Source organism: Heliangelus exortis, chromosome 5, assembly GCF_036169615.1.
Source record: "Heliangelus exortis chromosome 5, bHelExo1.hap1, whole genome shotgun sequence".
Classification (NCBI taxonomy): Eukaryota; Metazoa; Chordata; class Aves; order Apodiformes; family Trochilidae; genus Heliangelus; species Heliangelus exortis.
The window spans coordinates 29,311,548-29,334,542 of record NC_092426.1 but is presented as its reverse complement, the minus strand read 5'-3'; the positions used below and the strand labels follow the sequence as shown (position 1 = coordinate 29,334,542).

Here is a 22,995-nt window from a genome sequence, read left to right as displayed (position 1 = left end):
GTCAGAAGAAACATTGTTCCCTTTTGGAAAAAAATGATGTAGATTTCTCTTTGCCTCTGAGTTATATGCCACAAGGTCAAAGAGTATTCAACATACATAGAAAAGGGTAAAAACTCATAAGCAATACAGCCACATTCAATGATTTTGGAAGGAGGAAGAGGCCCCTGTGTCTCCATGAGGACTAATGCAGGCCAGAGACTCAACAGCCTTTATCATGCACTGGAGCTTCAAGCCAAGCTTGGAACTGTGCTGCTGGAGCAACCCTTGGGTGGGAGAGCCTGGAGCAGTTTGACAAGATGTCCAGTGAGCTGCTTTTCTGTTTTGTTAGGGCAGTGTTAGGAAGGAATAGAGTCTGCCCTCTGCTTGGAGACAGGGAGTTTAGGAGTGAGAGTGGAGTTGTGACAGTACCCACCCCAGTGTTCAGAGAGCAAGAGCCAAGGCTGCTGCTCTCCTGGAGTGACCATGGGAATCATTGGTCCCTAAAACAGGGACTGCTTGCAGGATAATGAGAAAGCTGATGTCTGTTCATAATTTTGAAGGAACCAAGTTAATGCCATTTTGCACCCTAAGGGCAGTGCTGATGTTTGTTACTTGCTTTGGAACAAAGCTTTCCCACCAGGTATTACATAGGTGCAAACATAGTATCCATACTGAATCTGTATCTCTCAGTGCTGTGTTTAATGTCTATGAAGCTGAAAGATTCAAAGGATAAGGCTCTGGTTTTGTGTAAAAGAGAAATTGGAGAAGTGAAACAACTTTTATATAAAACTATTTTTATATTAGAATTATGTATCAGGTGAATCTTGTTTTGCTAGTCATGTCTCAGTGAAGACCAGTAACAAACATTAAAATCAATTAATATTAGAAATCCTTATAGGTGTTTTTTTTCAGAGTTTTCATTGCTAGAAATAAATAATTTCTATGACTTTTTCCTGTGACATTTAGGTAGAAGCTAAAAAAAATCTAAAAGTTAGGCAGGACAGAATGTAGAATCAACCCCTGCTGATAATAACTAAACACTTCCTGACCCACTGATAATGTATTTGAGAGAGTACCATGGAGATAAAAGCAATGATTGGCCAGCTTATTGATGACCTTGGCCTGTGCAGTTTATGAAGAAGAGGAGAAAGGGATATTTTTCCTGGCTACAGTAGTACAGAAGGGCAAGCATCCAAAAGAAGAACAGCTAATTAAGCAAGAAAGCAGCATTGAATATAAATTGACCAGGGCTGTATGCAGCCTAGAAATTACTAATAGTCTTGAAAACTGCATCTATTCAAATGTGTGACTTTTTAAATAATACATGTCTTCATGAATGAATTAACAGATTGTTGAAGAGAAAGAATATTTGATTTTCTTGATGTGTTAAGTCAATGGGTAAAGAAAGACGGAGAACTTCACAGAAGGCTGTGGGGACAGTTTTTATCTTTCCCATGACTACAAAGCAGTTTGGGGTGAAAAGTAACAGATGTACCAGTACACTGGGGGAAACTGAGTGTAGCATTCAAGAGAGCAGCCTTAACAAGCAGTTGTGAGGTGGGTGAGCACTGCAGATGAGGACACAGGTACAATGCTGGACGTCACCATGCCTGGTCTCACCACCACTACTCCTCTTTAAAGGTTCAGCCACTCTTAAGGCTTGAAAGCCATACATTTTGCCAGAGGACTAATTTATGGTTTTGTTATTAATTTGGTGTCCTACTGTCATAGCAGTCTGCAACTAAACAATAGACCTTGTAGAGAAATATTTAGTGCACTATTTATAGGGAAGAAATCTTTATCAGTTTATTTGACATTACTACCAAGGGATACCAGTTTTTAACTCCATTCACCACAACTCTCTGGGTGCAGCCAGACAGTGTTTTATCAGTGAAGATGGCCCTGTCCAGGCCATAAGCAGCCAGTTTGTCCAGGAGAATTTAGTGGGAAACTATGTCAAAGGCTTTACTAAGGTCTAGATAGACCACATCCACAGCCTTTCCCTCATCCATTAAGCAGGTCATGTTGTCATAGAAGATCATGGTAGTCAAGTACAATGTGCTTTTCATAAACTTACACTGACTGGGCCTGATTGCCTGCTTGTCCTGCATGTGCCATGTGATGGCACTCAAGGTGATCTGCTCCCTAGCCTTTCCTGGCACTGAGGTGAGACTGACAGGTCTGTAGCTCCCTGGACTCTCCTTCTGGCCCTTCTTGTACATAGATGTTACATCTGCTAACTTCCAGTCAGCTGGGATGTCCCCAGTTAGCCAGAACTGATGGCAGATGAGGCTTGGTGAGCACTTCTGCAGGCTCCCTCAGTACCCTTGGGTGTATCCCCTCTGGCCCTATAGACTTGTGTGTGTCTTAAGTGGTGTAGCAGATCACAAACCATTTCCCCTTGGATTATGGAGGCTTCATTCTTCTCCCCATCCCTGTATTCCAGCTCAGGAGCTGGATACCCAGAGAACAACTGGTCTTACTACTAAAGACTGAGGCAAAGACGTCCTCAAGTACCTCAACCTTTTCCTCATCCTTTTTTGCTGTTTTCCCCTGCATCAAATAAAGGATGGACATTCTCCTTAGCTCACCTTCTGCTGCTAATATATTTATGGAAACATTTTTTTATTATCTTTTATTGTAGTAGCCAGATTAATTTCAAGTTGGGCTTTGGGTCTTCTAGTTCTCTCCCTGCATAGCCTAATGATGTCTTTTTAGTCACCCCGAGCTACCTATCCCTTCTTCCAAAGGCCATAAACTGTCCTTAACTTCCTGAGTTCCAGTCAAAGTTTTCAGTTCAGCCAGGACAGTCATCTTCCTCACAGGCTCATCTTTTGGCACATGGGGATGGCCTTCTCCCACGCCTTTAAGATTTCCTTCTTAAAAGAGCGTGCAGCCTTCCTGGACTCCTTTGCCCTTTGGGATTGCTTCCCAAGGGACTCCGTATACCACTCCCCTAAACAGGACAAAGTGTGCTCTCTGTAAGTCCCAAGTGGCAGTTCTTCTGACCTCTCTCTTCTCCAAGATTTAAAAATCTTTATGATTTCATGATTGCTATGCCCAAGATGGCATTGCCCACAAGCCCTCTTTTCACAAAAACACAGGTCCAATGGATTGTCTTCTGTAGTTGGTTCCCTCACCAGCTGTGTTAGGAAGCCATCTCCCACACACTCCAGAAACCCACTATACTCTTTACTCTCTGCTGTATTTTACTTCAAGCAAACATCTGGTAAGTTGAAGTTCCCCACAAGAAAAAGGCATTAGTGATTGTGAGACGTCTCCAATCTCATATAGAGTATTTTTTCTGCCTCGTTATCCTGGCTGGGTGGTCTGTATTAGACTCCCATTGTAATATCTGTCTTCTTCTGTATCTGCAGTCTCTGGGTTGATTAATTTAATCTGAAGCACCTTCATACACTCATTTTTATCACAGTTGAAGCATCAGACAGGATATGACATTTGTTTAGGTGTATTTTAACAGCTTTGCATACAGATCTCTCCAAAGGTTTCAAACAGTAGACAAGGCAGAACTCGGTCTTTGTTATTTACAGGGTTTGTTAGCAGTGTTTATGCAACTTTTTGATTTTAGTTTTTAGGGTTTTTTGTTGTTTTCTTTTTACAAGGAAAACTTAAAAATTCTGATTCATTGAAAGCAAAGGCAGGCACTGGGCATATTTATTTGAATGCAGCCACTGTCTGATCCTGTGCAAGACACTGTCATTACATTTTCCATTCCCATTGTACATCCTCACTCAACTTCAAAAAGAATATTTAGTTTAACCTCCGTTTGAAGAAATGAAATGGAGATCACCTTGGTATCAAAACAAAGGAGGTCATATTCAAATAGACTTCAGCTGTATCAGCCTGGCAGTTTGAAGTACTTGAGTGGCAGATGCTGGGTAATGTGCACAGAAACAAAGCAGTGTAACTTCTCCGGGGAGTCTTGCTGTCCTCTTCAATTTGTGTGTTTACCAAACAGAACGAGTTAATTGCAAACCTCTCTAAATCATTACCAAACCTCTGACTGCAGAGACCGAGGGGTTATTTCCCTCCGGCCCGCGCCTCTCCCATGCTGGGTTCATCCCTGTCGGGAGGCCCGCCCGGCAGCACCACACCCTGGGGCCTCGGCGGCGTTTGCCTGAGAGGAGTAAGAGCGGCTCTTCCCCATGTCAGATGGACAGAAACCTCAGCTCGGATAAATACAACAGAAGGAGTCACCCTAAGCTGAGCATTTGGAGGGGGAGAGTGGAAGCAATCTCAGTGCATTTATCACCTCCCTCTTCCTTCGTCGCACTCTACCGGCTCCCACAGCCTCCTCTGGCGCGCCTTGCAAAGGGCAGATGTCTTGCCGGGGACGGCCGGGCCCATCAGCCGGCGCGCTACCGCATCAGCCCCGGGACGAGCCCTGAGCGGCCCGGGCGCCCCTCACCTCCCCTTTGCCTCAGGGCGGCAGTACCGGGGAGGTCGCACCAGGTGGCGCAGCCGCCGCCCTTCCCTCTCCGCTGCCGCTCTGGCGCTCCTCGCCCCGGAAGCGCTCCCCTCTCGACTTCCCTTTGCCCGGAGGTTGGTTCGGTTCGGCCTCCGGTTCGGCTCGGGCTGCAGCGCGGCTGCGGCGCGTTGGGCCGAGAGCGGCGGGAGGAGAGCGGCGGCGCGCCCAAGGGCTGTGGGGACGGCGCTGCCATGGCGGCGCCAGCGTCTTCGGCCCCGCCGAAGAAGATCGTGGCCCCCACCGTCTCGCAGATCAACGCGGAGTACGTGACACAGGTAAGGCCGGGGGAAGCGGCCACCGGGGGGTCTCCGGGCCGCCTCTCCCGTGGCTGGAGCCGGGTGCCGGAGAGGCCGTTCCGGCAGCGAAGGCAGCTCCGTGGTTGAAGAGACTTTGCAGTCCGTGGGTGTGAGGGAAAAGGAAATGTTGTGTGATGGGTGAGGAGAGTTTAACGCCGATGGTCCACACAAGAATGCATGGCCTCCGGGATGGGACAAGAGCAGCACTGCAAAATAACTCAGCATTGCTGTAGTACCTGACAAGTTGGTGGCAGCTTCTTGTAGCTGAGCATTTTGAGTGGTTTTATACAAGTGTTCGTGTTTTGTGCTGAGAATGCTGCTTTCCTGATGCTTCTCCAGCATGAAGAAGTTTGGATAAAGGTGGTTTGGAAGTTCTTTCCACTGTAGCTCAGGAGTTTTGGTGAAGTGCTGGCTACAGTGAACAGCTTTAAAATATGAGACCTTTATATTTAGTTCTTAGTGAGATTCCTTGATGGGAGTGTAATCATTTGTTAACTAGGGCTTGCTGGTCCTCTGAGATCATTATATTTTTGAGAGGTTTTATGGAAGTAACTGAAGAGAAAATTAGTTTATTATTTAGCACTCAACACATCTAAAATATTTACAGATAATTGCACTTCCACTGGGAAAGGTTTAAGCATAAAAACAAAGATGGTTGAAAAGCATTCTTGCTGGAAAACGTAATTTTGTTACTTCTAGATACCATAAGCCCAAATTAAGCAAAATAGTTGTGACAGTTGAAGAGGAACTTATTGTAGACTTATTGTACTACTACAACTGAAAATGTGTATATATAACCTCTACTTTATTTTTCCTCCTTGTAGTTAGCAAATAAATATTGGGCTCCACATGTGAAGAAAAAATTGGCTTTTGATTTAAAGGTAAGTACTTCTACTGGAATGTTGTTGGGGTGTAGAAGAATGAGTTCAACCCTTTTCTGATGTGCCAACCTTCAATTATTCTTATACTGTATAGCAGTGTAGGAGTACAAAAAGCTTGGAAGGTCACTGGTTGCTTAACACTAAGTAATTTTAAATTGTTTGCTTTTTATTTGTAGTTTATAAGTGTAAGCACAGGTTTGAAGGTGTAGCAGACCAAAGTTTTGGGTGCTAATTGTTCAGTTTATTTTGCTCAAGAACTTAATGAGAGTGAAATATTTTTGAGCATCATCTTTCATATTAAAATATGTTTGAGGAGGGACTACTTTTAGAAATCAAAGAAGGATGAAGGGTGCAGGTATTACTGAACTGGATACTTGTGTATAAATGCTTCTTCAGACAGTTTTGAGCTGACAATTGTGGTGCTGCTCTGGGCAATGTGTGTGTTTTGAATTTTTAAAACTGGGCATGTTATGTTTGGTTTTGTTTAAGTTTTCTGTAGTGTGGTGTTCTTAAATTTCAGGTTTATTTCCTGTGTGGCTATTTGGTTGAATTTCCCATTTCAGCTTCATTTTACTCACTGTCTTTGTAGTATTTGTGATAATATTTGTCTGTGATTGTTAAAACTAGGACATACATAAATAGCTGAATTGCATCTCTGTGCCATCTGATGTGAGTCTGTCCCTATTGCAACAGAGAGCCCAGATTCTTTGATTCCCTTTGGAAAAATTAGGTAAAAGTTTCTGGATTTGGTTAAATGTAATTTTAAAGAAACAGTGACAACAGATAACTGCACTGATGCAGACTTTACTCTTGGAGACTGTTCTTTATATTGAATGGAAAGCCAAAGATGAACAATAAGAAGTTTTTCAGATCTGTTTGCTTTTATACAAAAATCTTAGTGAGATGCAGGTTATTCCTTCAGAATGACTTGAATGAAGGCCCTATCAATTCTCTTATCATTCCATAGTATCCTCGAAGTTGATTCACTTTCTTTGTGGAGATGTGTGTGAAGCTTTTGGACTTTTCAGTGCTCAGACATAACTGGTACAATATTTTTGATCAAACAGTAGTAAGCAGAGAGTAACTAATTCATAGGGTAACTAATATAAGTTTGAGCATATAAGGTATCTTAATGTGTTTTTAATTACTTTATGAATTATATACAATTCTTAACCTTTTTCTAAATATTTTTTCCCATAGGTTATTGAAGATGTATATACAAAAGAAATTGTAAGGTCAAAGTAAGTACACTGGTCACTTTTGCTCATAAAGAATCATTCCAGCATTATCTGTATTGAAGTACATGCTGAAAATTTCATAGACTATTTTAAAATGCATTAACATGTTGAAAGTAGATGAAAATAGCTTGACTGCATTTTGAGCCATTTAATCAGTACATTATGTCCAAGTCCAAATGTGGCAAAAAGGAAATTAATGAGCTCATAATCCCCAAATGTGATGGTTGGATGTAGTGCTGTTTAGTTCCTAGATCTGATAATCTGTTGTGGTTTACGTTGGTTTTGTTGTGATGGTTACAGAAGGCTGTTTTTTTTTTTTTTGTCACTAAGATATGTAAAGGAAAAAAATCAGTTAAGGAGTGTGCTGCCTCTAGCATTTTGCTCTTTCCCTAATAATTGCTACCAAGTTTATAAAGGTCAAGTCTCATTTCAATTAATCATGTTTTTAGGTGGGGGAGACAAAATATTCAAGATATAATTCATTCTGCATCTATGTGTACAGAAAAGAGTTGTAGCCATAGCTGTTTGGAGACCTTCTTGGGAAGTTTGAGGTTTAGAGAGAAATGTCTTTGATTTATTCATGAAGCTGTTGTAAAAATTTCCATCTAGGATCAGAGCAACTTCCATTTCCAGTCGCTAAGAAGAGACACAATTACAAACTGATTATATATGTAGTTGTAATTTTGCAGAAGACACTCTCTGCTTCTAGCAGTTCTGTTTTCAAGGCTGTTAGAGTTGGTGTTTGTATTTCAAAGATGTAGATGGTTTGGGTTTTTTTAATGGGAATTTGGTTGTTTAATGAATCTTCACGAACTTTTGTTTCCACAGTGTTAGAGCAGTTGCTTCTACACTGAACTGTTTTCACTTGCATGGATATGGGGGCCAGAAATAATTCCTAGAATTACCTGCTTCTGCAGGTTTTGTTGTTTAACAAAATAAGAGAAAACACAGCTGTTTTCCATGGAGCAAAAATGTATGTAGGAAGCTTTCTTTCCTCTGTTAATTGGGTACCTTTTCCTTTTTAGGTTTGCTATTAGAAAGATAATGCTTCTTGAATTCAGGTAAGCTACTTGGAGTGAAATTTTAAGTTACTTTTTCAAATGATCCTGTAAGTAATTTTGAACATAGGCTACTTGTTACACTTGAAAACCCTCTGGTGAGTGTGTCTTCCTCATAACTCAACTGTATCTTGTAGCAATTACTGAGTAACCAGTTTTGCTTCAGTGGCCTTAGATGAGAGGTAACTTCAGGAACTACTCACAAAGTATAAAGTTGGCTTTAAGGAGAAGGAAGCAAAACCCCCTGTGAATTGCTGCTCTTTTAAATGAGTGACAGATTATGTGGGTGGCAGCAGCTAATGAAATATTCTTTGTCTCTTCACAGCCAGTACCTTGAAAATTACCTGTGGATGAATTATTCTCCAGAGGTGTCCAGTAAGGCATTCTTAATGTCAATCTGCTGTATGGTGAACGAGAAGTTCAGAGAGAATGTCCCTGCGTGGGAGGTAACCAATTTCAATTATAGCCAGGATTGACTTTGATATCCAAGCTTGTGCTCTCTTATACTGACAGAAAGTAGCAAACTTGTACTGTTAAAAGTAAATGGTACCTCAGCTGGAATGCCTCATATGGTGTTCTAAAATGTGTTTGCTTTTTGGAGAAAGCGATGGGTGGATGGAAAAATCACCTGGTTCCTTCTGGTGCCTAAGTCCTGTGTACTGCTGTGTGATGCCTTTCCACCATCATCAGCAGTTTGCTTTTTTAGCACTTAACAAAAGTCAGGCATTTTCAGAGTTCTTGTTCTGATAATGAAAGAAAAAAGAATTTTTATGTCTTTGAATAGAAGAATACACCACTGGTAGTCTTAATACAGTATCTAGTAGTGTCTTGCTTAAAACCCATGAATAATGTTTTGTAGCTTTCTTGCGTGAAATTTTATACTAAGGTAATATCTTATTCTGCTTCTATGTGTACTGTTTTTTATTATACTGGGTGTAGATATGATTTAGTGTTTCCACAAACAGTACAATTCTCACAGGCTATCTTGATAGCATGAGACTAGTTAAAAATTCTATACAGGTATTGTTTCAGAAGCATGCTTCCTCCAGTAGTGATACCATTACTGTCACTCCTACAGTAGTGACATTACTGGCACTGCATTTATTACAAAGGTTTAACAACATGTTTATATGATGTCTGTGGGTTTTTTTGTTCTGGCATATGTACTTGATGCAAAATGACAGGAATGTGTTGCTTCTCAAGCAACTGAGTTAAATTTGTCATTTGGTGCTGGTTTCCCTGTAAAGAAACCATTTTGTCTTGATGATTATTTGGTAAATCTTTTTTTCTGGCTGAGATAGTTTAATGGGACAACTGTTTAATTGCACAACTGTAATTCTGGTGGGTTTTACCAGCTCGTTTTTCAAAGATCACTAAAACAGCTGCCATAATTTTGCCCAAAATCTATCAGTTCCCCAGTTGAACATTCTCTCAACACAATTCACTCCATTTGTCTTGTTCACATTGTCCTGTGTATCGCCTGTGGTAGACTAAGCAGAAGACAGTAGTCAGCTATGAATATTCCCATAGTGTAATGGAAAACTGAACTTGCTTTTATCAACCTGACTCAGAATCAATTTCATTTTCTATTCCTAGACATTCAAAAAAAAGCCAGAACACTTTCCCTTCTTTTTCAAATGCATACTGAAAGCATCGTTGGTTGAAAATGACAGTGAATACTCTCTGCATGAACAGACAGTCCTGCTGCTTTTCCTTGATCACTGCTTCAATAGTTTGGTATGTTAAAAGTAACTGTAATGCTTCCAGTGTGTTTATGTGGTTCTGAGTTCATAGCAGTTTCATTTGATCAGTCTCTTCTTATGAGACAGATGAAACAAAATTCCCACTTCAGGAAGAAGATGGGACTGGAGGGCTTTTACCCTTCTTTTTGATTCTTGTGTTATCTCTCATCATCTTGCTTTTGTCTGACACAAGGTCATAAAAGAGACTAAAAATTGGAGTATTTGCACTTATTGTAATTTAAAGGCATATATTCAGACTTGTATTGAAAACTATGCTTAAAAATGCATATTTACATTAGAAAATGGTCCTTTACACTTAAAAGCATGTTACTTAACTACTTTGCTCTTTTTAGTTTGGCTGGGAAATTGCACAAAATTATTTTCACTAGGTGTTGAGAAAGACAGTAACTTTTCACTTTTGGAGCCAGGTTTAGATAATACTTATATCTGCACTTCTCTTGAGTTAGCTTGAAATAAGCATTGGATCAAGTTGTGTTCTCAATCTATAGTAAAACAACAGCTTTAGATGCTAAGTAGCAAGTGTGTAGAGTAATTTACAATAGCTGTTATGTGAAACAGTACTCTCCCCTTGCTTGTTACTGGGCTTTTTCTTAATTTTTACTTATATTGCACACAGGATGGATCAGTCAAAATCAGGGTCTGCACAAGGAAAGAACAAAATCATGTCTCATAGACAAAACAATTTAGAAAGTGTATGATTTTATTCTGCAATTAGAAATGGTTATGGGAGGCAGTAATCATCCTGAACCTTATGTATGTAGTTTCCTGAGGTAGTGTTTTTCTGTAGTGGCCATGGTACAGCAGGACTTCTTTTTAAAGGAGCATTTGATAGTGACCATATTGAATCCTGCTTGCAAATCATGTTTTTCACATACATGGTATGGAAGCCAGTAAAGAGGTGCCTGTAAAAAAGCATCCAGCTATTAGAAGCTGCACTTGTTTGTGAAATGCAGAACACAGTGGTCACAGTAGTGTTTTAAGTAAGGAGCACTGAAGTTTTAAGTTTCAGAATGCTGAGAATGGAGCATTTGTCTGAAGACATACTTAAGATGTTAAAGGAAGTTTTTCAGTAGTTCAGGAAAGAAGGAAAACTTTGTGGATGCAGATCATAGGCAGAGATGGAGAGACAACATACAAAAGAACAATTGAAGTTACATGAATGACAGAGCAAATAAATTATTTGAGGAAATGGGCAGAGTGTAGATGAAGTGGGAGAAAATTGATAAATGAAGAGCTTCAGAAGAGAAAGAATAAAAACAGAGAAAGCACAATAAGGAAATTCAGTTTAAGAACAAGAAAAGGCTGAAGAAGGAACATGAGTTCTCACAAGCTTCTAAGCTAAAAATAGGTACTTGGATGGGGCCCTTGATGAAGTAAAAGGAACTGATAAAATCCATGGAAAGAAGCTAAAATGCAAACTACAGCAACAGTTATTGTGTAGGGCTTATTGAGCAGTTTCCTGTTAGGAAACTGTGAAATCTAATACAACAACATAAGTACTTTTGTCAGGCAGTAATGTACATCAATATATTTTGTAAGAGATGCACAGCAGAGAACATAAGGTTTTAAAAAACCCTCACATTTTTCTGTCTCTGACTTTCTACCAGGAAGTGGATTTGATCAGGAGTCAGGTGCAGCAGCTCATTTCCTTACCTATGTGGATGGCTCTTCAACCTGTAAGTGTAACACTAAACTGGCAAAGCAATCTTCTAGGCATTATCCAAGTCCTGTAATGTGAATTTTTGTGGAATATTGTTACTGAAGTCTGATACTTGAAGCTGCCAGCAGTGCTAGGGAATTAGATTTTTGTGTGTTTGGTAAAATTTTTCCTAACACTAAGCTTTGTTGCTTCAAGCTATAATTTGTAGACAAGGCCATGAGATCACAGGGACTGGGGAATGGAGCTGGCATCTAATCTGCTGATGACATGGCTAGACTCTTTCTGGCAGTATTATATTCTTTTTTTATAGTCATAATTTATTGACATTAGTCTGAGACAACTGCTTGTTTCAGCTTGTTATATATTTTTTCTTTTTAATAAGACAACTGGATTGTATTTTTATCTCCTGTGAAAACCAGGGTTCTTAGTGACTGAGTAACATTTTAACATTTCAGAAACGACTGGAACAAGAGCTGAAGAAGACACCAAAACTAAAAAAGTTCTGGAATCTCATTAAGAAAAATGATGAGAAAATGGATGAGGAGGCAAGAATGCAGTATGTTACAAGAACCTTCCTTTCTTGTTAAATCCAAACCTCTTAATGCATTATTGTATTTAAGCTAGAATAAATGTTTTCAATAAAAAATATATATATATTTTTTTAACTGTGAAGATGACAAATAAGGCTTCAATGTATGTGGTCTTGAAACTGTTTTGTTTTCCAGTAGTCTTTATGCAAAATACTGTTATGGAATGTAATATTTTTATCAGTGAATTTGTGATAGCAAATCTTAGGTTCAAGGCCATATGAGAATATTCATGTAGTTACTGGTATTTCTTCATGACCTTTAGCAAAAGTTTAGCTCTAAAACAAATAGCTTATGCCAGTATTTGAATAAATTTGTGTGTATCTCATAAAAGCTAATTTTCCAATACTTTTGTGTTGCAATGTGGTAAGGTATAGGTGTTTACATGCTACTTTGACTCAGTGGAAGCAGGGGTTCTTAATCAGTTCTGTGCCTAAAAATGCTAATCTGTCTGTGTGAGCTCAGGGAGAGAAGTTTTCATATTGAAACAACTTGTTTCAAAGCAGCCTGTTACTGTTATATAAATACATACAAATATTTTAAAATATTAAATAAAAAGCAGCTTTTTATTAGTGAAAGAATGCAATTGTGGTTAGGTATTAAATATGCTTATTAAATATTGTGTTACATTAACTATACATTATTAAAATATCAAATATGTATTTATTGTATTTATGGTATTTATTTATTTATCTGCATTTATGGAATATTAATGCTTTTGTGATAAATCTGATTTTAGAGCCTATCAGGAGAGAAGATTTCTTTCACAGCTCATTCAGAAGTTCATTGCTGTGCTAAAGTCAATACCTGTCTCAGGTAACTGTTGTTCTTATGATAGTTTGTTACATGGTAGTCTGTCTTCAACTCTTTTTCTCTTGCTGTAGCCAACTACTCCTTTGGATACCAGCCTGAGGTTGGAGACATTATCTGGGTGAAGTTATAGTGAAATCCATGGCTGTCTGTATGGATTTTGTGTCAAAATTAGTATTCAAATCTGTATATGCTTTGAAAATGAAATATCAGAAAGCTACTTCAAACCTCTTCTTTTGTTCATTCTGAACTTGGTAAAAAAATACACCTGAGTCCTTATGTTGTGTATTGTGTGCTTTCCAGCCTTCTTACAGCATTAAAGCATTGCATATGTACTTAGATAGATGCCTTGTTAAACAGGTGGTATAAATGCATATCATAAAGCTCTGTTCTGTCAGTACTGTTGATTAAGAACAAAAGCCTAAGTGAAGTGAAATTCTGTAAGATTTGACTGCTCTTGATTTCTAAGTCATTCTGACAAGGAAAATTATATGCTTGCCCAACTTAGAAACGAAAAGTGTTTGTACAGGAAGGTGTTAGCCTTTTGACAAAAAAGACTAAGTACAGCACATTTTGGGTGAAATCACTTCCCAGAGTTCTGCTTTTTGCTGTTAAACTCTTTGTGAACTTCAGCTTGTAAGTGACATGTAAAGGGAAATTCTGTGTACTGTGACTTCCTCAGAAAGGGTACTGATTGATCCCCTCTGTTCTCCCAGTTATGCCAGACTTGTTTTAAGAAGATTTATTCTAATGGTTCTTTGGAGGCTTTAGGAAATAGTTACTAATTAAAGCAGACTTCGTGTTGTGTTTGTGATCTTAAAGCCTCCTTAGTAGTCACCCGTGAGTGCCTTAAAATACTGGCAACCCTTGGTTGCAGCTTTTAAATAGATATTTTTGAGTAAATAGGTATTTTTGAGTACCCAGAGTTAAAAGCTCTTAAGAAATTTAGTGGATCATTGTTATCTTGTAGAAGTGTGCATTTTTGTATATCTCAGTTGTGTTTTTTGTTTGGATTTTTTGCTTTGCTTTATTTTCAGAGTGGGTAAAATCCCTCCTGAAACTGTGGTTCTCTTATGTTTCTTATGTTCAAAAATTTTCTGGTTTGCCATGAGTGAAAGAAATGTTTCAGAAAGAGAATAATGTGCTAGTTAGCTTTATCTTGTTAAAATCTAGTACGTGTATATTCATAGCACTTACTACCTTTCAAAAGAATAATTGAAAACCAAATATGGTATGGATCAATTGCAAAAATGTTTGGGTTTTTTTCTGTCTAGGTCCTATTTCTATGGACAAAGTTCATTATTGTGAGAGATTCATTGAACTTATGCTGGATCTTGAGGTAAGTGATTAAGTTGCTTTAACCTGTTTCTGGGTATACTTTTTTAGGTTTTAAATGTGTAAACTCATTATTACAGCCTTATTCCAATTAGCAGGTGGCTATCTCCCAGCTGCTTAATAGTGGTTATCCATCTGAAAATAGGAAGCTGTAGCAGTGCATCCACATTGGGAGCTACATAGTAAAATTTGTGAACTAGATGAGCTGTTAGAAAAACCTAAGATTCTAAATTGCTCAGTGAAGAAGTCTGTTAATTGGACTTGTGGTAATAATGCTGGCAATTGAAGAATATGTGTGATGCTTTAATCCACTAGGAATAACCTAGGAGTGTTCTTCACATTATATAATAGGTCACTTAAAGTATCTTTTGTGTGGTAGGTTGTAGTCCCAGAAAGTGTCAGTAGTTCTGAAATGTAAACTATTTCTATTTGACTAGAAATTATTATTTAGAAGCAACAGTTCTCATGAGCTAGGTTATATTACAGAATAAGAGGAAGCCAGGCAAGTTTTGTGAAATTTTTCACCAGGTACTAAGAAGATGGGACTGTTCTAGGCTTCACAGTACCAGGATGAAAAATACAAGACATTAGTTACACCTTGTCACATGAGCAGCAATTTATGTAAAATAATGCCAGGTTTAGAAAATATTCTGAAATAAAACAGTTTTCTGAAACTTAAGTCTGGCTGTTAGCTTAAATACTTAGAGGCAGTATATTTAATGTTGGTTCTCACTAGCTATTATGGGAAGGTTGGGATTTGGGCAGTTCATGAAGCTTATTTGAATGACTATAAAAAGCAGTAGAGAAATCAGCTGTAAATCCTAGTCTCTGCCTCTATTGCATGTACTGTTTTAATAGGGTTTATGTCTATGTTGAGGCCTTTTTCAGAATAGTTGTATGATATTAAAGTGTATGGACTGCCTTAGAAGGTAACCTACCATAGCAGAAGAAATAGTTTGCAGTCTGGAGAAAGAAAAGCTTAAAATTAATGAAATTAGTATAGAAAACAACCATTTAAAACAATGGTTAATATTATATTTTGTAGCACACAGGTATTATGTAGACACTTAGTAGTACAACAATTGCTTTATTTAATTCACTTTTATTACTGGCAAGTTTGTTCCATACTTTAAGTCCTCTAAAAAGCTGTGTTCATAGCAGCCTACCTGACTGAAACCCCAGTGCCTTGGCATATGGAAATGCTATTTTAATATGAGAAACTATGTTCAGGGTATTAGATATGAAAATAACAGTGCTCCAACCTCTCTTGATAGGCCTTCTTGAAACCAGGATTTCTTGCATATTGCAGCATTGCTGGAACTAATGTGAGGTTGTTTACCACAGGCATTGCTTCCCACACGCCGATGGTTTAATACAGTGTTGGATGACTCCCATCTTGTTGTTCACTGTTACCTGTCCAGTCTGGCTAAAAGAGAGAAGGAAGGTCATCTCTTCTCCCAGGTAAGATACAAAGTTGTTGAAAATAGCTTTTTCATTCTGGTGCAGCAAGTGTTTTGTTTTATATTTGTTAAGACAGGTATTTGAGTTTTTCTGACATATGAAACCTGAATGTTTATTTAAACCCTTCCAGCAGTAGCTCTTAGCTGTACTTATGTGTTTGTGTGTACTTATGTGTACATAAGTACACCTCTTAGCTGTACTTATGTGTTTGACTGCTCTTGCATTTCTGGCCCTGCTTTTGAACAGTTCTTAAAAATACTAGCTAGAAGACATCAGCTTCTGCCACACTTTACCCCACAAATAGCAGAAGTTGTCAACAGTGCATTCTTCTGTGCACCATTTTGACCTTTGACACAGCAGCTTTGTTTCATTACTGTCTTTCAGTACTCAGTCATGGAGAGCATATTGCTTTTCATGGGAGGATCTGAAGGTCTCTCCCCTTTCCTACATCTCAGCTGCTTTTCATGCTGCTTGCTGTCCCCAGTCTCAGGCATTTGTTCATTTTCTTTGAGGGTCAGTATTGATGTAACTCAAAGTCAGCAGAATATCTGAATAATTTTCTTCTAAGAGAAATACTCTCGTTGACAGGTGTGATGAATTCCATAGCTGATATCAAAGAGGACAGGAGGGAGCAAGACTTCTCCCTTTTGGTAGCAGAAAGCCATAAGCTGGGTTCAGTGTCTCAGTGAACTTCTGGCTAGGTCACTTAGTACAGTTCAGTTTCAAGTCCTTGTATGTAAAAAAAAATGCGTTGGTTACAGGCTGGACTGTCTGCTCTGCTTGTGGATGAGTTACCAAAACAATTTCTTGTGCATAAGCCAGGTATAAAATTTTTATACCATACCTTAGTGCATTTCTTCAAGAACTTCATGAAGCTTTTGTCTGCATGGTGCTCAGATTTGTCCTCTTAAATTGTGGTTTTGTTAATGGTAGGATGTGTCTTACTGTTAATCCACTAATTTATAATATGTATGATGTCTCAGCTTTTAGATATGCTCAAATTCTACACAGGCTTTGAAATCAATGATCAGACTGGAAATGCTTTGACAGAGAATGAAATGACAACGATTCATTATGACAGAATTACTTCTTTACAGGTAGGCAGACAACAAAGTGGTTATCAGAAAGAAAAGGTAGAGTTTTACTGTGTTAGTCTAACTTTTGTCTAGAATAGGCATTAAGTTATTTTCCAAAAGAAGCCCTTTAATTTTCCTGTTGGGTTACAGGAACAGTTTTAACTTGGCCTTTTACCATTCTGGAGGCACTAACTCTTCTTATCTATGTGACTATGACTTAGTTATATGCACACTAAACATCACTTAACATAAACTAAACATCACTTTTGATTTGAAATTGCCAAGCTGAGATGAACTGCTCCCATTAAATCTATTCAGAAGAGAAAATCTGGTGCTGTGAGAACTTAATTTATCATTATGCAGTAGGTGGCACCATTTCTTCAAGATCTGTACACACATGGTAACAATAGTGCTGATAAGAGAAAAAATTAAAATCTACAGTAATTGTAGTCAGAGAGAAACAGACATTTCTGAATTTTTCCCTTGAGTTTTAACAACAAAATTCAAGGAGCTTTGGTTAAATTAAACTTGTTTCTTGTCTTCCTTAGTTGTCTGCAAGGCTACATGTCTGCCCCCTTATGTTGTATTTTAGTGACAGAACAAATGTGGATAGGAGTGTATAAAAAGATACTATATCAGAAGCACAGGAGATACAATAGATGGTACTAACAGAAAAAACCCTGAAATTTCACCTGGTTTTTATTTCTATCCTGGTAATGTCCATAGGGTGCTATGTATTATGAATTAGAAGAAGCTATGCTTTTGTGTAGATATTTAGATTGTAATCAGATTGTTTAATGAATATGCTTAAATTTCGTTTTTGGGCCTGGGTCTTTTGTAGAGAGCAGCATTTGCACATTTCCCAGAGTTATATGACTTTGCACTCTCAAATGTAGCTGCAGTAGATACTCGTGATTCACTGGTGAAATTATTTGGACCCCTTAGGTAAGTTATCAGAATTAAGTTCAGCATGAAATTGAAGTTCTTTGTTCTGAGTGTGCTTTAATTTAAGAAACTTCTATCCTTTTTTTTCCTGATTTCTCACATCCCTTCTCATGTCTTTCTAACTTGTCAGATTGCCTTTATATCTGCTGAAATAGGGAGACAAGGAGAGTTTGTAGTGAAGTATTCTAATTCCAGTATGAGAAATTTTTTTGCTAATGAATGAGACTGTATTATGGAAGAAAGCTAGCTAGTTGGAGCAGTAGTTAATGTTCAGTGCTCACCTCTCTTCTCTTCTAATTTAGCTTTTTTTTACTCTGTTCTGTACAACAATGGCAACAGACATCAAAGTATAATGCAGTGGTAAATGTGGTGATTAAAAGGGTAACTGTATTTTGACAAAAGCAATGTGTGCTCTGTTGTTTCTTACTGTCTTCAATACATGTCTCAAACAGTAAAAAATATTCATACCTTGCTGTGTTTATTGTGGGTGAGGGGTTCAGTTTACACCTGTGACTGAGCACACCCTTTACCCATGGAAATGTTCTAGAACACTTTGTAACAATTCCTAAATTAAATAGTCGAAATATCTCAAACTTTACTTAAAATACTGATCTGCAATTGCTGGTCCCAGCAATAGAAATCATGGTTGGATTTTTTATTTAAGGAAAGAAAGAAAAAAGCATTCAGGAAGTGTTCTCTCTTAATTTCAGTGTCAATTGACACGAGTGTTTTCTTCCTTCTGCTATGCAGCTCGAACACTCTCCATCAGGTGGCATCATACCTCTGCCTGCTGCCACCCTTGCCTGAAGGAGGAGACTCAAGCTATGAAAAGGAGTTTCTTCTGGAGTTGCTGGTAAAACTATAATAATATTGCTTGTATTTTTTTATTGCAAACTCAAGATATGGCTGCATCTGGCATCTAAACGGTATTAAAGGAGCCATTTAGGACCTATGGCTGAACTATGTGTGAACCACAACAGTGTTACAGCAGTAAAAGGCTGCTGAGGTGGGGTTTAAATCCATATAAATTAAGTATTTGGAAATGTTTATTTATAAATGTAGTTTCCCTGAGAAACTAGTATGCTTGTGTTTGGTGTAATTTGTGTTTAGTTTGATTTCTTCTGAAAAAGCTGTTGCTCTTTATGTAGTAACCTGTTTTTCCCTTTTAAAAACATCTGCTAAAGTAGATCTAGATTTTCAGTACTGTTTGCACAAAATTTTTTAAATATTTAGCATATAACAACATTACTGCAGGCTTTTAATCTGACACCAGTATTAGAATGGCATGGCATAGCTGTTTTCTAAAATCTTTTCCATAGGCTTATTTTGTGGTTGTTGATTTGTTTAAAAATTGTTCATAAAATTTCATAAGTTTTAGGTGGTATTAATATGATACTTATGGATACTGTGGGGAGGGATTTATTCAGATGACAGATTGTACTATGGTATTGATTATATTCTTTCCAAGAGGGGATTAAGACTTGCTGTTACTGAATGAGCAGTGTTCTTTATATAGTGACCGTATATTTCACAGGAAACAAAAAAAATTTAATTTGAAGTTGATTCTCTGCTGAGCCTTGACTGTTATTTTCAGTTCAGTTGTGCCATTTTTTTGCCAGCTGAGTAGCCAAAGAATTTTTTTAACTCTAGTACTACCACTGATAGTTGGACTATATGTGTATTCATTTTTAATGTCTGTGTATGCATTTAGTTTAATTAAAAAAACAAAATAAATTGTTCAAAGAGACAAAATGACTGGTGATCACCAACAGTCTTACAAATTAAAGTATAAGTTTCAAAGAAAGCTTTTTTGTCCCATTTTTTCTTATGGAAGTTTAAAGTGCATCCGTCCTTTAGGTTTCCCGTCACGAACGAAGAATATCTCAAATTCAGCAACTTAACCAGATGCCTCTTTATCCTACAGAGAAGATTATTTGGGATGAAAATATTGTACCAACTGAATATTATTCTGGAGAAGGTATGATTGAGTAGTTCAATAAATGCTGGTGGGGAAAAAAAATTTTCTATTGATGTCTACAGTTCACTCTATCTTTGGAATGTATTTGCAGTATTTTTGAATCTTGCAATACTTTAAAGTGAGGTCAGGTTTTTTTGGGTTGTGTATCAAGAACTCTCAGATGAAATTGTTGGCAAACTTGTGGTGGATTTAAGGAAAATTTTTTAAGGAAAAAGGCCTATGTTCACACAAATAAATGTATTTGCTTCTAATTGAGGTAACAGATGTGCTGTAGCACAGGCAGTTGGTGTAAGGAGAAACAAGCTTTAAACATGCATCAGAAATGGTGTTGTTTGTGCTTTACTCTTAAATAGATTCAAAGAAGCCTTTTAAAAAAGAAAAAGTGTTGATGAGAGGAAATTAACATGAATTATCTTATTTTCTGATTTCAAGGTAGAACTGTACACCTAGTCACTGAAAGGTAGTGTATGCATTTTAAATTCAGGTGTTCTTGCTTGATATGCTTATCATCTAAAAGCAAACTGCAGTTATTACAAAGAAGGAATTATGTAATTTTAAGCCTTGCAGTGAACAACACATATTTTCATCTAGTTACTTTAAAAAAATAGTGTGCTTTTTAAAAACCTCATGCTGTAAATTTTAGTAAGGATCATGAGAATTTTTATTAGGAATGTGAAAATTTTAATTTTAAATCTGGAAATTCCAAATAGCAACACACTTCCTCAAAGTCTAGTATAAATTATGTTTCTGATTTGAGCAGTGAGTATTCTGTACCCTCATCCATGTAGTTTTGTCTCAGAGTTTTTTTGTGTAGTAGGTATGAGTCTGAAGTTAAGCTGCTCAGCATAATTTTTTTGACATATATTCTCTGTGAACAAGTATTAATGAGATATTTTAAAATTTGACTGCTTTAGATAAGGCATGGCTGTAGGCAACAAAACAATCTTCTTTTTCCAAAGATATAAACCAAATTTCATTTATAGGTCTGCCTGAAAGGAGACTGTGTTGGAAGGCTAACTTTACAGAAATTTTGCATGTATTTTAACAGACAAATAATTAATCACACTATATATGTTATTGCTGGGGCAGAGGTGGCAAGGGGAAGAAGGAGCAGCTCATCACACATCTTTCTGTGTTGTTTTTTTAATTTTTATTTTAATAATTCATTAAAGAAATTTTATTAGTGGTGAAATGTAATTTTGGCAAGTAATAGTGATTTCTAGTGGAAATGTTTTCCTCTTTCTTAGTGGTCTCTTGTTGTTATTGTCTGTGTATTGGTAGTACTGTTGTGAAGCATTTCTGTTGCTGTCAGACTGTTACCAATGTTTTTTTATTTAGCTTCTCTTAGCTTCAGTTTACACTTGCTCTTTTTAGTCTCCCTGTATTCTCCAGCCCTGATTTCAAACTTATTTTCATCATTTTGGGGCTTTTTGTGTTCAGAAATGTAGCTACGTTTTTTTAGTCTAAAAATTAAATTTTAGGCCAGGAAAGATAGGAAGATTTTTTTTCTGTTTTAAGAAATGAGGGAAGAAGATAAATGCTGCACAGCCTAGAAGAGGTGTTGCTTTAGGCCCTGCCCTTTGTGCATATAACCATCTTTACAGGACAGGCTTTGTTACTTGGTGCTGGGAAATGTGTTAAAGCATTTTATCACCATGAGGCTTTCCAGAATAGAAAGTGCTGTGTTCTGTCACCTTTCTTCACTGCTATTGTATCTCAGTGCATGTGAAAGCAAATGGGCATTGCATATACCCAGAAAGGTTTCAAGGGTAACATTCCAAGTTTCAAAACCCTGATGCTTTCACAGGTCTTAAGCCTAGGTGGTAAGCTGGAACATTAGTCCAGTAGTGTTAAATGAGTAACATATAAGAGTTTTCATTATGGAAAAGTTGTGTCTAAGACTACCTTAAAGCTATCCAAGCTTTAGGAGCTGTATATGTGTTTTATTACTCCTTGTTTAGTTAGACCTAATCTAATGTTTTTCATTCTCATAAAAAAATATTTAACCATTATCAGTAACAAATTTGAAGAAAGCTGTAAATTAAGTTTTGATTTCTTGGTTTGAAAAATTTTAATCATTGTTGTGACTTCTAATTAATGTAAAAAATTGCAGTTGTGGAATTGCTGGATAACACATTTTTATTATTATTAGTTAATGAGCCTTTTTCATCAATATGTAGTAGTGCTAATTGTTGAATTCCCAAATGCCCTGCATTTGAGCTTTGTCAGTTCTGTTTTAGCTGGAATACTATTCACTTTAAATAGTTCACTGTATTACTGCCAGAAGGATGAAAATTCCTTTAATCTTGTGCGGGTTCATTATGAGAGTGCAAAAATCTGGCAGAAGAAGGGACAGGAATGTGCAATTTTTAGTCACGTATAGTTAGAAAAGGAGTATTTTACCCATGATAACAACTCTGTCATAACACGTGTATATATTTATGAATTCATAGTACCAATATTTTATTATTTTTTTTTTTTTTTAATCCATCAAATTCCTCTTCCCTTCCACCCTTACTCCTTTAGGCTGCCTTGCACTTCCCAAATTGAATCTACAGTTTCTGACTCTCCACGACTACCTGCTGAGGAACTTCAATCTCTTCCGCTTGGAGTCTACCTATGAGATCAGACAGGACATTGAAGATAGTGTCAGTAGAATGAAACCATGGTAATATTTATTAACTGCTCCAAACTTGTCACTTCAGTTGTAATCATTTGACAATGAAGAACTGATACAGGATGCATACACTAAATACATAGTAGCAAATGTATTTTGAATTATGTATGGGTACTACATTTTATACTAACTTCTTCCATAAGATGTTGCCATCATGTGTTATGATTTTTTAAGAGTGTATTTTACAGTTTAAAAAAACGACTGAGTTTTTTATCAGATAATGCCTAATGCAATTTTGGTGTTTGGGTTTATGGACTTGTTTGTTTGTTTTTTAGGTTATCAGAATATGGAGGTGTGGTCTTCGGTGGATGGGCTAGGATGGCACAACCCATTGTCTCTTTCACAGTGGTGGAGGTGGCAAAACCCAATATTGGTGAAAACTGGCCCATGCGAGTACGAGCAGATGTTACAATTAATCTGAATGTCCGAGATAATATCAAAGATGAATGGGAAGGTACTTACATTCTTTGAAATAAGATGCTGAAAATACAAGCTTGTCAAATTACATTGTGTTGCAATTTTATTTGTAAGAAAGGAGTTTTTTGTCTAAGATACAGATTTGCCATTCTTAATACATTGTTTTTAAAAGACAGTTACTCAAAATCCAAGCTTAAGTAATTTATACTTTCCTGAAATGAAGACTGACGTTGTTAAAGTATTTATGCATCCATTGGGAGCAGAATGTCTACTATTTCAGACTGATGTCGTTCAGTTTGTAGCTTGTAACATTCTGCTTTTTACAGGAAATACGGATAAGTTATG

At 37.3% G+C, this 22,995-nt stretch overlaps 1 protein-coding gene across 1 annotated transcript in view; it reads left to right on the top strand.

Annotated features, from left to right (window-relative positions):
• Nucleotides 1-4,514: 4,514 nt before the first annotated feature.
• Nucleotides 4,515-22,995, top strand: part of AQR (aquarius intron-binding spliceosomal factor) — a 58,635-nt gene continuing 40,154 nt past the window's right edge. Inside the window, exons 1-17 of the mRNA XM_071744295.1 lie at nucleotides 4,515-4,743; nucleotides 5,589-5,645; nucleotides 6,846-6,886; nucleotides 7,909-7,944; nucleotides 8,267-8,387; nucleotides 9,538-9,678; nucleotides 11,312-11,380; nucleotides 11,820-11,920; nucleotides 12,691-12,767; nucleotides 14,036-14,100; nucleotides 15,441-15,557; nucleotides 16,541-16,654; nucleotides 17,475-17,578; nucleotides 18,329-18,431; nucleotides 19,436-19,556; nucleotides 22,083-22,224; nucleotides 22,509-22,687. Of these exons, the coding sequence (XP_071600396.1) occupies nucleotides 4,660-4,743; nucleotides 5,589-5,645; nucleotides 6,846-6,886; nucleotides 7,909-7,944; nucleotides 8,267-8,387; nucleotides 9,538-9,678; nucleotides 11,312-11,380; nucleotides 11,820-11,920; nucleotides 12,691-12,767; nucleotides 14,036-14,100; nucleotides 15,441-15,557; nucleotides 16,541-16,654; nucleotides 17,475-17,578; nucleotides 18,329-18,431; nucleotides 19,436-19,556; nucleotides 22,083-22,224; nucleotides 22,509-22,687 (1,672 nt within the window). The 5' untranslated portion in view covers nucleotides 4,515-4,659. The remainder of the gene's footprint in view (nucleotides 4,744-5,588; nucleotides 5,646-6,845; nucleotides 6,887-7,908; nucleotides 7,945-8,266; nucleotides 8,388-9,537; nucleotides 9,679-11,311; nucleotides 11,381-11,819; nucleotides 11,921-12,690; nucleotides 12,768-14,035; nucleotides 14,101-15,440; nucleotides 15,558-16,540; nucleotides 16,655-17,474; nucleotides 17,579-18,328; nucleotides 18,432-19,435; nucleotides 19,557-22,082; nucleotides 22,225-22,508; nucleotides 22,688-22,995) is intronic.